Genomic DNA, 14,689 nt, shown 5'->3' on the forward strand with positions numbered 1-14,689 from the left:
TGGCCCTGAGAGCTCAAAGCATTCCAACGTAGGACATATGCAACATATGCGAGTAGACAAAACACAAATTAAGAAAACGTCTTCAATTTGACAACACATACTGAGCATTTAAAAAAAACATGCAGCAAATCCAGAAGTGCTGCAAAAGCTGCAAACAACCGGATACACAGAAACTGCTCAAAGTGGAGACGCATGATTACAAGTGATCTATACATTTACTTAAAAACAGTACTTGAGTAAATATTTACTTTCAGGTTTTGATGAAAACAGCAAAATATCAGCAAAACTAAAAGCATTTGACGGAGTTGGTGAAAGAGTAAATTGCTGCTGCTAAGCAAATATTCAGACTTTTTAAAATAACTAGAAAAGGAAGTATTTAGATCCATCAGTAAAGTACTAATACCACACTGTGAGAATACTCTACTATGAGGTCCTGCAGTCAAATCCTTCATCATCAACTTCAATAAAAGCAAAATGTACAAAAGTATGTAATGTAAAAGTACTCATTTTGCAGTAAAAGGCTCACTGTCTGTGTTTTACTTTTATATATGATATTTTACTAGATTAATATTACTGCTGCATTAATCTGTGTTGGATTTTACTGCTGTACGTTTAAGGTTGAGCTGAGCAGCATTACATCTCAAATGATCAAATGTGGACTCGTTTAAAGTCCCAAATCTGACGTTCTTCTGTGAATAGAGATGTTGTTTACATTATTGTGTTTTAAACCTAATGAATATACTCATTTGTACTTGGCCTTGGACAAATTGGTTCAGGCATGGATTCCTGGGAAGATGGCGCCACCTCCTGGCCGTGAAAAAAACCCCCAATACATTTAAAGGCGTTTCAGTCCAGCTAAGCAGTCACTAATTACATTACACTTTGTGGTGGTTACAGTGGTTTCCTAACAGTAAGTAAGTTAAATGTTCTTGTTTGTTTCAGCAGTCAATGGCGGATGCTGTTGACAAAGAGATCAGGTCACAACTGTAAAGGGTTTCATGACTTTAATCATGTGAATTGTTTTTTCATCACTCCAACACTCACTTGTCACATTAAAGTGATGCATATGTTTTATGCAGGGTAAGAAGTCACTGGGCAGCAGTGCAATTTTGAACTGAATCTGAAGACAGAGGACACATCATGGTGGCACTGATGTGCCAAATCATTCGTGACAGCAGTGGGTAGTAATAGTTTCCAGACACGTACAGCATTGCTAACACAAACCATAATGCTGATGAACGAAAAGGAAACAAACACTGTTCGAGGACAAGATTGAAAATCCGTGGACAGATGATGTGGATGCAGAAGAATGCATCCTATTACTTAACCGCTGGGCAATCCTTTAATCATGTAGACAACACCAGGCATCAAGACAGAAAACCTCGCAGCAGATGAACTCAACAAGTCTAACGAGCAGCACATCGACATGACATCGTTCTCAGCAGAGGACAACGTTCTTAAAAAGCACCAACTGCCATGTATGTTACATAAATCAGTTCACGTCCACTCAAAAAATATGCAAGCAGAGCCCAAACCAGAGGTGACAAAGCCACTATTCTGATTTTTTAAAGTTTTTTTTTTTTTAAATAATGAACTCCTTTTGAACCATGAGAGCAGAGCTGAATGAAAAGGTGATTGCTTTTTCATCAGATACAGCACCGGTGGTTACAAGGAGAGGATTCATTTGGATTTGGATTGATCAAACAGGGAGGGGACAAGGAGACATTCCACTGAAGAGAAAAGGTGCAACTGGGCGCTTCAAACACCTGAGGAGGTGAATGTGCAAACCTAAATACAAAAGGACAATGGTATAACATAGAAAATCACTTCTCTGATGAAAAATGCAAACACAATCGCCCTTCAACTTTAGGCACGTATGTAGAACCAATGATATAAATCTTCATCAGCAATTTCTTATCTTAAAAATATCCTTTCATTTACAGAATCCACCTCTGGAGGCGCCAATATGGAAAAATGGAGCAGAGACAAAAACTTTCATTCAGCTGCAATGAAGTCACTTACTCCAACAATGTCAATATATGAAGGTGGAGGGGAGCGTTATGAATCTTAAGCATCGCAAAACACACACAAAACTGTATTTCTAAAGAACACATTTATGTGGTGAACTTTCCAATAACGGCTTTTAGGATCATTTATTTCTGAGCTTCATGAAGGAGAGTTAGGTGAATCAGTCGTAATGCTGTATATTTACTTCCTTTAGTGCCACAATACCAAAAATAATATTAATCTCATTTGTGGCTTTGGGATTTAAGCTTCTCCCCATGTTAACAATATATCTTTATGGAAAAAAGTCAAGTATTTTCTCTTTTCAGTTTAAAGATGTCATAGCATCATAGTGTTAAAACACAATACGTACATCATATATGCAAATAAAATCTGCAACTTTATTTACAGATTGTTCATTCGGTGGTTTATCAGTGGAGACGGGCCGCACTTCCCCACAGTCACCTCTGGGTTTAAGGAGTGACCTCTCTCTCTTAATAATACACCAGTCTTCATTTGCTAATTACAGCAGCGAGCAACTACGCTGTGTCCACCCATTCAGAGGCAGAGCCTGTCCAAATCTGCAGGTCCAAGAACTGACGAAATGAGATTTTGACATTTTGACTGAACCTTATTTAAGGAAACGTAGGTTCAGAATGTGCTGTCTTTTGGTGTCTGCTTCAGCACATCAGTATGGTCCTGCTTACTGAGCAAAGATGAAGGCGGGACAACAACAGAACCAAAAAAGTATCCAAATAAAACAAAATAAAACTGCTAACAGAGACAACATATACAGGATATTTACAAATTTACAGGAGGAGGAGAAGACTGTTCAGACTATGAAGAGATAACGTCAAACAGATGGTTGACCTGGGTATGCCATGGGCGGCTTGGGCTTCGTTTCCGGGACATCGGGCCAAAGAAATCACACCGTTTGTGGTCTGCCAGTCCAGTGAAATTTCAGGCTGGTCTGTCCAGCTCTAACGAAGAGTTACAGAGAACGGAGTGCAAAAACGTGAAAGCAGAAGGTCAACGGTACAAAGAAGCAGCTGCTGAGACGAAGCAGAAGAGACTGAAGACCTTTCCTCCTTTCCAAGGACACGAGGCAGTGTTAATCCATCCTCCTCCTCTTTACACACCGTTGGCACTCATCTTGCTCTTCTGGGACACCTCTGTTGCTGCTTTAGCCTGTGGAAACACAGAACTTGGTTTAACCTCAAACCTCAACATCCATCCTGAGTTCCCACTGAAAATGTATCCAACAATGATGTCAACGTCTGCTGGGGCCGCTCCTTTTTATGGACTAATTTCAGGTTTATTTATACTTGAGTGACATGGGACAGCAAGTGAAAGACGGGGACAGGAGAAAGGTCACCAGCCAGGCATGAAGCCTGACCGTCACATCGGTATGTGTCTCAGACTACTGAAATACCAGGAGTCTCCATGGTAGCCTGGTTAGAGCACGACTAGATTTAAGAAAATGCTGGAACTCGTAGGGTGCCTGGGAGAACAGCCCCCCCCCACCACCACCACCACCACCATAAAGGACACAGCGTACACATTTGTTTAGAAAGGTGTGGATGTGTATATAAGGAATTAAGCTAACAGCCACAGAACAGACTATAGAGCCAAGTTCTCTTCAAACAAAGAGATGCTACATTTGTATAAAAAAAAACAGCACATGGGGGCTTTAAAATGTGTTTTGATGTCATGTAGTATTTCTTTAAATGACACGGTTAAAAAAAAAACGAAAAAAAACCCCAATCACTTGGAGTGTGACAGTGATGGGTCTATATTTATCAGCTATTTTTAAACCTCACACAGAGTAGCCCGAGATGCTCAGTTCCTCTGCCGGCAGCTTTCTGTATTCATGTCAAACTTCTTCTAATTACTTCTTTACATCTAAACTGAACAGATTTCCAGCCAGCCTCTACACTTTCTCTACTGTGCTCAAACACTTTCTATCATGCAGAATAACTGCTTTTCCAGAATAGCAGCTGTGTCCCGCTGTGGGAGATTAGCATGTCATGTGAGAAAGATCAAAGCCAGGAAGAACTAACTGGATTAAGAAACCCTGCGTGGCATTAAATCCCAAACTGGATTCTGTGGAGTCCACAGGTCGAAGGAACAATAGGCGCTCACCTGAAGGACTTCAGCAGGAGTCAGAGGTTTGTCTGACACCACGGGAGCTTTGTCTCTCATCTCCTCCACCTACAACACACAGACAGAAAGAAAAGATGAGACACATACATGATGTGTCTGCCTGCTGCTGTCCTGGGATGACCAGGTATCTCCACAAGGTCAGCTCTTCATGAGCTAAGACTAACAGGTCTGTTCAGTGATGTGACAATGTGATGAGTTAGATGAGATGGTTGACATCAATGTGAAGCTACAGCTGGCAGCTGGTTCACTTAGCTTAGCACAAAGACGGGGGAGACAGTGGGGGACAGCTGAACGGTGTTTAATCTGTACCAAATCCAAGGTGTAAAAATGTGTACAGACACTGGACAGAGCTAGGCTAGCTGTTCAGCTGCTGACTTTTTTCTTTTTATTGACTGTACAGAGCAGTATTGATCTTCTCATGAATGCTGTATTCCTCCCTTCCTAAGAGGCTGGAGAATTTTCTTAATCCATAAATGAAGATCAGTACCTTTCCTTTAATCTTTTAATTTGTCCAAAAATCAGAAAATTTGGATGTACCTGGACTATTTTCATGGTAACTCTGGTACATGCCAAAGATAAACACGGTCTTGATAAATCACTATCTTGACATTAATCTGCTTTACATACTTTCACGTTTGGTTTTGTAATGTAGCTTGTATGACTGTCAAAATATCTGGAACTACCCCAGGACTCGACGATGATTAGAAAAATAGCTGTACACCTATTGTTTTTGTAGAAGCCCGCTCATAACTGCAGAGATGACTCAGTTTCCTCCATCCAATTCACCCATACAGCTCATCTCATCTCATGCTGCTGCTGTGTGTGTTTTGTGGCTGTGTTTGTGCACTGACCGGTCGGTCTTTAATGATGAGAGCAGGGTCTGCCAACATGTCTGTACTGGCTGAGGTTGGGTTTGCCCCTGTATTCTCCACTGGAGGAGGAGTAGCTTTCTGCAAAAATAGCATCACAATACCTGATAAGAAAACGTGTGTGCAGCATTCGACACTTTAAGGTTTTCATTCATCTCTGAAATGTGTTGCTGCATCAAATTCAAAATAAACACATATTTACAAAAATCAATGAAATTGATGAGGTAAAACATGAAATACATTCTCTTTGTGCTGTTTTCAATTTAGTATCTGTCAAAAAGGATTGGCAAATGATCACAGCATGTTTATGTATGTTTCACACAGCATCCCGACTTTTTTGGAATCAGGGTCGCAGTCTGGCAATCAGTCCAGGTATGATATGCGACTTAAAATCGGGTGAGAGTTAACTTTTTTGTGCAAGTAGGAGAGATCTTGTGTGCTTTTTTCTGCTTATCATCTGAACTGTTAAGTGATTAATGAAAATAATGATTAGTTGCAGCCCAGGTGTCTAATAAATCAGCTGACACAGAAGCATCATAAACAGTTATGAAACAGCTTGCGCTTCCCATCAGAAGAGCAAACACTGAATGTACCAAACATAAGTGACCTGCACACCAGCTATTGATGTTAAACGGTATGACTTTCTCTAATCTCTACATTCAAGTGAAAATGAAATTGTGCAGCCTGTAAGTTTTTAGGTAGACTGTAAAGGTCAAACCTCTAGTTTGGGCACCGGTGGGATGACGGGGGGTTTTGGTTTGAGGTCAGTCAGATACATGGCCCTGGAGAGCAGCAGCAGTGATGGAGGAACGTTCTCCTTCAGGTGCAGGTCCAGCCACTACACGGAGAAGAATGTTTATTTGACAGACATAAGAGTCTTTTATTAAACACATTTTACACACTGTGTTTAAAAAACAGCCAGAATGATCACAACAAGTTTAACAGTCCATCTTCCTTTCCAACCTTTTTACTGATTGTAATCTCACCCTGGGGAATCATACATTTGTGAAGGGTTTAGTTTCTGTCAGCCAAACAAAAGCTGCTCACCTGCTGCAGCTGCAGACGTAGCTGGTCAGTGGTGAGACCCAGAGACCTCATTCCTCGACTACGACACGCTGCCTGTAGTTCTGACACGCTCATGGCTGCTACACCCTCTGCTGCAATCATCTGTGAAGAAACGGGAGAGCGAAATCAAAAAACTGATACACAAGCACGAGAAAAAGATACACACGAAAGCTGGGTTTCCTTCTAAGTCTACCACAAAAAAGCACCAGGCCCCAGTCCTCAGTCTCACCTCATCGTCTGACTTGATGGTTCTGAGCTGCATCATCAGCTGAAAACGCAGCAAGTTGTTTGTGCCGATGGGCTGAAGCTCCAACAGTTTACACAGAGCCACCAGCTGGGGGCGCTCCAGGTGCTCCAGCGTCAGCTCATCCTCAAATAACTTTGAAAAGCGAACGATGTCCTTGGTCGTGGGCTGTTCACCTGTGCCTCGAACCTGATGTGGACAGAGTTAAACCAGGCTGAGCAAAGATCATCTGATTCAAATAAAAATCTTATAACTTACAAACCATCAGTTCCATCAACTTGTTTTTTTTATTAATACGACACTCGACGATACTCTGCTCCAGTGCTCTCAGGTCTCAGCTGTGAAGTTTCCATTTCACTAATGCTGCCAATTCTAAAGTCAACTATGGTTCAGCATGTTTATGAGCTCTTATCACTTTTGAATGCTTAGTTGGCAACAGCCAAACCTTAAAAATAGAACAGCACAGAACAAACTGTACAGCAATAAGAAAAATGGACCCTGCATGGGCAGCCATTGCCTTTCAGGACACACAGCTATGACATACCTTCTGAACGTATGTGGAAAAGCGCTGCGTCTCATCTTCTGTCTGAGCTTTGGCTTTGTTCCTTCGAGCCATCTCAGCGATGGTCTCCTGGAGGAACTTGGCCAGTTCAAGCTTAGCTGCCAGACCCTTCTTCTGCTTCTCCTCCTGCATGAAACAAAGTTTAAAAAATAGGCTTCAAATACAGGCACAGTTTGATGTATTAAAATACAGTAAATACACTCATCACTGAGTGGAAAACGCTGTGGACTTTACAATTTCAGACACTTGGAGATAATTTGTTTTTTTCTAGCCTCATACTATTATACCTCTTTCAGAAGTGCACATTTTACAAACATTTTACAATTCTCTCTGGTATCTCCCATCCTCTATTACACACTGTACTGGAATCTACTATCACAACATGCTTGTTTTTTTCCTTCTTATGTTCTGTCACATTTTCAGAGGCTAGGCGCCTCCGTGCTGTCCAGGAGCACGGGAGCATATCTGTGAATCACTCAACCGTGCTCTAGAACAAGCAGAGAACATCAGAGTCGACAGGCCTACTGTGCCCAAACCTGCTGCTTTTCTTTTACAGGCGTTTAAAAGTTAACAAAAGGGAGTGTCATATTATTGGTGTATCATCGCATTTTGTAGATTTGGAGAGCATGTGCGTACTGTGTATACAGCGGCTTAAGTTAATTGTCTAGATTAGATAAATGTCTGCACGGCCAGAGGTTCTTAACACAGCAGCCACAGCCATATCTGAAAAGTTACATAATCATAATAACCCCTGTCATGAGGTCATTCAGGCGACTGGGTGTGGGTGTCTGTGTGTACATTAACACGTGCCTTTTTGGACTCTGTCTCAAAGGTGGAGGGCAACATCTCTGGGAAGAGTTTGAGGAAGACTGGAAGAAGGAACTCCATGAAAGGAACGATGATGAACACCATGAAGGGCACCAGACGGAACAGGTCAGCGCAGGTCCTCATCAGCTATGAACACAAAGGAAAACAGTGCTCGTTGTTGGGTGTGGATGGTGACCAGTTATGTTGAGCTTTAATACAGAAAAGTATTTCAGCAACATTTTCCAGGTGTGTTATGCCTCTGAAGTGCTGCTCTTTACTTGAAAACAGCATTCAACTCTTGTTGGACGTGAGCCTACCAAAACCTTCCTACACTGGGAGGCTGCATTGTAAATCAAAACAGAAATACATTTCAAATGTAAGAACATGAAATAACACTTCAAACTTATTATTAGTGGACAGTCAATATCCAAGAGTATTCATATACCATGAGGAATATTCATGATTAAATGTTTGGCCTATGAAATGGGGGGTTGGGGGGGGGGCATCTTTAAATATCTTGCTTTGTCCAGCCATCACTCCAAAACCCAAAGATGTGCAGTTTACTATCACACAGATTAAGAAAAGCAGCAAAACCTCACAACAGAGAAGCTGCAAACTATTAATCAATGCCCAACTGTCTCCTTTAGCTCCAATCATAACACTCATGGCTATGGTTAAATACTACAGACAGTGAAAATGATTCAACCTATCAATTAATTCTACATATCACAAAAGCCAATCGTCTGTGTATTAGTATAAAATTATCAATATATAAGTCTTTGACAGCATGATTAATGCCACAGATTAACAGGCAGAGTAAGTTTTAATAGTGAACAAACACATTGTTAGTGAATAATGACACTGTGCAGCCTGCCTGGCTTCTCCTGACAGAAAGCTGCTGTGGAGATGGACACACTGAAAGTTGCATTGCTTCTAACCACTTATCATTTACAGGATGGACAGGTCTTTCTAACCACTGTCCTGCACAACTGCATACCTGCTATCGCTCACATGTTACCAAAACACAGTACACATTCGTTACTGACACGTAGGTGGGAAAGATCAAACGAACCCTTCGGTCATAAAACGTGTGACTCACTGATCTACTGATAGAGGAGTGAGAGAGGAGGGACAGCAGTGTTTTTCGAGCCAAGTCTTTTGTAATGACAGAAAAGAAACCAGACAACTGTACCAGACAGACATGCTGCTGTGACCTGAGGGCAGTACAACAAGATCAATACAGACAACTGGGGACAAAAAAACCCAAGTACTTGTAATTAATCTGGGACAGAAGTGGGGCAAGAAACAGCCTAATGTGAAACTGAATTTAATGAAAAGTCAAATAACTCTATGTGCACAGTTCCTTTGAGCTACATTAGCAATAAAAAACTAATAGGTTTGGTGGAAGAGAATTTGTTTGTTTATGTGACTAAAGTGAGATTGAGACTGTGGTTAACTGCATGATGACTTCAGAGTCACACGCCTCCTGGGTAAAATATCTAATAACTAATGATTCCTTCTGGTTGACGATGCTTCAGTTGTCTTTTAGTAAGGGAGCCCTTACTACAACAAAAAGCTCTGTAGGGTAAATATCTAAAAATCTCTACTATAGCGTAGCTATGTTGTGTTGCATGTTGATTATTATCTCAAACCCAATTTGAAGTCTACAAATTGCTGGTTATCTCCAAACAACAGTCCAAACCATTTTCAGCCATGCTGACAGCACAGCTCAGGGGTTGGTAATGACTGTCTACATGCAGGTACATTTCTATAACAAAAAGATTGAAGACAAAGTCCATTTCATGCTCAAAACATGATGATTTAAGAGCTCCACTTTTTCTAAAATATCCTTCATTTCTGATGTGCTATTCTGGTTAGATGGTTGTATGCTTTAGGAAAGGAGCAGTGTTATGATAAAGAAATTATGTTCTTATCTGTCACGTTTCACCACAACTTAAAGTTGAAGATGAATAAATCCTGTAACAACAGACAGACTGAATAATGCCAAATCACATAATGTACATTTAGCTTCTCTTACCCTTCTCCTCTCCCTGCGTGTGAGCAGTTGTCCATGCAGCAGTCTCCACACCATCCTGCCTGCTATTTTGATGTCAATGCCAAGTAACCGGAAGCCATTGTAGTAATGCTTCAACTCATCCACAATTCTCTGATACAGAGCCTTTTTCAAGACTGCCCTCTCCTGCACCGGAGGGGCGGCAGCCGCTGTGGTGGCAGTGGTGGTGGACGTCGGAGTGGGAGTTGATGGAGGTTGGGACTGGGGTGCAGCAGTCACAGAGTCTGTTTTTGCTCCTGGAGTAGCATCCTGGGTAGCAGCTGATGAGGCCTTAGAGTCCTCCTGCTTTATGTCTTGGAGCCAAACACCTGAGCTGTGTAGTGAGCGGGCGAGCAGGGCGGAGTTATGGCCACGACTGAGAGCGTGGCCTCGGTAACAGTGGGGATAGCCATAGCGGGAGTGCCTGAGAGTGAGCAAGGACGAGACGTGGCGGGGAGGGTCTATGTGGAGATAGGCTTTGGAAGACAGAGAGGAGCAGCTGTGCCTCTTGGACAATAAATACGACCCCCTGTTTGACAGAGACAGAAAAACTGGTTAGTCGCTCCATAATACTGTTCAAGGGAATACTGTTAGAAGAAGTAAAGAAAGTATATGATAGTGATCAAATGTGTATTTGATAAACTCATTAGTTGATCAACAATACACAATTACAATTTTGATTATTAATTCACCAGTTATAAGTTATAGAAAGTAAAAGTATAAATACTTGTAAGTTGCATGTACTAATGTGCCCCACCTATACTGCCACAAGCTGGTGTAGTCTTCATCAGGCAAATACATTTAAGTTGCCACTATAGGGCAAGAACTAACAATTATTAATTAATAATAATGATAACCAGTTAATCTGTAGAGTATTTTTTCAGTTTAATCGATTCTTATTTTGTCTATAAAATAGAGAAAAACGTCACGAGTTACCAAACCAAAGTATTCAAATGACTTGTTTTGTCTAACAGTTCAAAACCTCAATACAGTAATTTACAAAGATTTAAAATACAGAAAAGCAGCAAATCCTTACATTTGAGAAATCAGCACCAGCATATGTTTCACAATTTTGCTTAATGAAAGACAGGGTATTAATCTAATATCAAAACCACAGGTGATTCATTTTCTGTCGATTGACTAATCAATTAACTATTTCAGCATTACACTGCACAAAGTAAAACATCTAAATGCATCATCCACACAAATCTTTGTTTGATCCTTCTTGACCAGTGTGTAACTCAGGAGCCAATCATAAAGAAACAAAACAATGGCTGTTAATCAAACAGGCTCCTTCTTGTCTGCATGTTAGGCAGCTTTAAGCAAAACTACCACACCTCCTTAAATAACACTATGTCTCTGTTACTTTAATGAATAACTAACAGAATAAGTCAAGAAGTCAAGTACCACCTCTGTTCAGTGTGAGCATAAGCGATGTGTTCACGGGTCCATAAAGCAAATACATACTTCATATGTAGGTAAAGCTAAATAAAAAGAATACCAGCGATTATCAAAACAAATGTACTCTGAGTGATTTGTTTGAAATACAAAGAAATCCAAACCAAAAATCTACTTGAGTGTCTCCATTCGCACCTTTGAGGAAACACTCATCTCTTGTTGAACACATTTACTGTCTTAATAACATGGTCAGACCTAGTGTCTACAACATGTATCTCAACCCTGTTGAGACGGACTGCAGCTCATACCGAACATCAGAATACACCTCAACTGTGTCTCTTGTGGCCACTTGTAACCAAATGTCTCTTGACAATTTGCACCCTAGGAAACATTTGCATTGATGGCATTCAATGTATGAGATCACAATGTGCCACCTCTTAGCTTAATCTCTGTGTCCGTCAACACAATGTCTGATCTGAAATGTCATATCTTTCCTTTCAGGATTGCCACTTGACCTCTAAAACAGCAGTTTTCAACCTCTGTGTCATGAACCTGCTCACCTGTTACACTGCCAGGGACACAACAGACTGTAAAGACTAATGTACTGATTCTAAATCAAAAAGCCAATCTGTCGCATATGTTAAATCTATCATTGTTTACATCCGTGTTAGTTAGCTCGCAGTCTTCTTCGTGGCCTTTGGTGGTGCATTGCTGCATCTGTTACTGCCACTTGTAGATCAGTGGAATAGTGTGGAATATACTGAATATGTCTTGTACCACAATATATGTACATTTAAACAGCTAAATGTTTATGTATCAGGATAATAAATTTTATGTAAACTCAACTGAAAAGCAATTGTATCAGGGTGGCCTTAGCCCCCTCTGACCTCCCCTCTACCCTTGTATTCTACTCTGGTTGCCCAGCTTGTGATCTTGCATCATCAGTAGAAACCACTGTAGGTGTGTTTGCCTCTCCTGTGTGACTGCAGTCATACAAGATACAGTGAGCAGGCTTCACTGCAGCAGACACTATGTAAACAGACACTGTCTGTAATTTTGACCGTTCTTCAAAACAGCAGAGGTTAGCCTCTGCTCAAGAGCTTGTAATTACTGCCCAGGAAGTTTGTGAGGAGAAAACAGTTGCGCGTTTAGTTAAACTTAGAGGGGCACAGAGAGCTTTGAATTGCCAGAGTTCGTGTTTTAGAGACGTACACAACTGTACCCATGTGCTGCTTACTTACCGTGATCTGGTGACTGCAAGGAGCACCTGGTGACTAAAGACGGCCATTGCACAGGTAGATTATGGTATTCTGTTGAGGCACGCATGGAGACAGACAGAGAGACAGACAGACAGAAAGAGAGACAAGGAGAGAGAGAGCACGCAGGCGATTTAATACAATTCACTCCTATGGCACAGCAACAGGCAGAGTGGAAGAATACAAAAAGCAGAATAGGAACAACATCTCTTTCTCTCTCCTGCAAATCAGACAGATGACGAAAACCATGCTTTGAAAGTTAACCAGCTATTACTGACACAACTTTAACGTGACAGAGCTAACATTAGCATGAGCACAGCATGTTGGCTGAACATTGTGTAACAACGCAAACGTAACACATGTGACAGGTATCGCATAACATCCCGGTCCACGTAACGCTTACCTGGTTGATTATCCATCATGACAAACAAATGCTCTGCATCTATCACATAATTTCGGAAAGAAGCACTCACATACATTACACAGAGCTTCCAAATTAGCGTTAGGTTAACAGTTGTTACAGGCACTGTTGAATGGTGGACGTAACTTAAGGCTAGACTAGGGAGAAAAACCACAACATATAGGTAATTTCTCACTCGTGATAGATACCGATGAAACGCCCGAGTCAGATATCCCACATATTCCAAAATATTACTAATCTAGAAACCTTTAAAACTTACCGGTACTTCTAACTCACATTAGCAACATTTAGCAACAGGCTAGCAAATTCACCACTACTAGCTAAGACCCTCCGCTAGCCTAGCCGGTTAGCTAGCGAGCTTGCAGCTTATTAAGCTAGCTAGTGAAATGGCAGTCCGCAGATGACGCAGATGACGAGCCTACTAACCTCCAGCGTCGATGACCGAGCTATGGCTGCCGCTGCTGACTGGGCGTTGTAAGGCTTCTCGGTGAGATGTGAATAATATAATCCATCCAAAACAATCGGTAGAGGTAAACGGAAGCGACGAAAGTGACTTCTGATAAGGTGATAAACCCATTTATGGTGGGTGTATACTTTTAAAACCGTTTTTAGATGCGTCGTTTTCTTGCCCCTAACCGTCCTCTCGGCTTCTGCAGCCGACGCAGGCAGCTGCACTGAAAGGTTAAACTGTACATGCGTGAATGTTGTGTACGTACCGACCAAAGATCGTATGTTTCTGAAAGATGGATTACTTGATGGTTACACACTGTCCCATTCTCCTGTTATTTTGCCTCGCAGCATATTAAATTTTAAACGAAATAAGATATAGAAGAAATAAAAAGCATAAATAATATGTTAAGAAATAAAGAAAAAAAATCCTACATACAATTATTATCTTCACACATTTCCTTCTCTTATGGCAAAATAATTTCCATACAACAGATGCGATTTCGTGTACACTGTACAAACAATTGACAAGTCTCTTACTTACTCATACAATAAAATTAATCAAATATTGCACTTCTATTGGTCTTTGGTGCTGTTATTTTAACTGGAAAAACATGGATATTGTTTTCATCAAAGTCCGCTCAGAATAAACTTGAAATAAAAAAAAAAAAAATCCTATTCAGAATCCATCTTTAATTACGCCTACATTATAGTACATAGTTTTAGTAGTTGTTGACAATTATTTGAGATTTGAAAGATGGTGGGTCGTCATGTTACTGGCTTTGCAAGACACGCAGTTACTCTTCAGTGTTGGGACCCTATATAATCATAACCACTACGTAAAATATATTAAATACGTACCAGTTTCACCTCTGTGCCGCTTTCAACCACTTTCAATTCATTTTCCCCAAATGTCCGTACTTATTATTATCCAGAAAGCTTTGAGCGGCGCACTCAGACAACAAAAAGTGTCGTGCCAGAAAAAAAGTGGAAGAGTGAGAGGTCTTTTCAATTTTTACCTCCTCTCAGCTGCAATTCAGGAAAGGAGATGCATAACAGCCAATCAGAGACGCCGGAGCAAAAGTGACGACAGCATCTGCATCGCGTTGTGGTCTGGGAAAAACAATTAAAACAATTATTTAATACTGTTCACAACCTTCATCCTGAAAAAACACGATTACACAAGTTAAAAATACTTTCAAATGTTTCTTGTTGTTTTTTTTTTCTTTACACATCATCAGTACAACATCCCCCTCTTCAAATGAAGCATGACACATGAATTTCCTCTTTCATTTTAATGTAGGTGTGACTTTTATTACTGGCTGACTTGATCCACCACTCCTTTTTTTTTTCTTTTTTTTTCTTTACCCACACTCTTTCTTATTGAAACATACGCTATC

General features: G+C 40.8%; 1 protein-coding gene across 1 annotated transcript; it reads right to left on the bottom strand.

The window, feature by feature from the left end:
• Positions 1-989: 989 nt before the first annotated feature.
• letm2 (leucine zipper-EF-hand containing transmembrane protein 2) lies at positions 990-13,526 on the bottom strand. Its single transcript, XM_070963675.1, has 11 exons — positions 13,269-13,526; positions 12,407-12,475; positions 9,753-10,296; positions 7,718-7,861; positions 6,890-7,033; positions 6,331-6,534; positions 6,084-6,203; positions 5,755-5,874; positions 5,019-5,117; positions 4,147-4,215; positions 990-3,192 (listed from the first exon to the last, which is right to left on the bottom strand). The coding sequence occupies exons 2-11, from the start codon at positions 12,451-12,453 to the stop codon at positions 3,136-3,138; spliced, it is 1,548 nt and encodes a 515-aa protein (XP_070819776.1). The 5' UTR covers positions 12,454-12,475; positions 13,269-13,526; the 3' UTR covers positions 990-3,135.
• Between the last annotated feature and the right edge of the window lie 1,163 nt (positions 13,527-14,689).

Source organism: Chaetodon trifascialis, chromosome 6, assembly GCF_039877785.1.
Source record: "Chaetodon trifascialis isolate fChaTrf1 chromosome 6, fChaTrf1.hap1, whole genome shotgun sequence".
Lineage (NCBI taxonomy): Eukaryota > Metazoa > Chordata > Actinopteri > Chaetodontiformes > Chaetodontidae > Chaetodon > Chaetodon trifascialis.

What these genes read in the sequence shown, in the direction of transcription:
- letm2 (XM_070963675.1), bottom strand. Translation starts at nt 12,453, where the DNA reads ATGGCCGTCTTTAGTCACCAGGTGCTCCTTGCAGTCACCAGATCACG. An exon ending in TTGAGACAGAGTCCAAAAAG is followed by an intron (nt 7,034 to 7,717) that starts GCACGTGTTAAT and finishes TGTTTCATGCAG; the next exon opens with GAGGAGAAGCAGAAGAAGGG. An exon ending in TTTCCACATACGTTCAGAAG is followed by an intron (nt 6,535 to 6,889) that starts GTATGTCATAGC and finishes TGTCCACATCAG; the next exon opens with GTTCGAGGCACAGGTGAACA.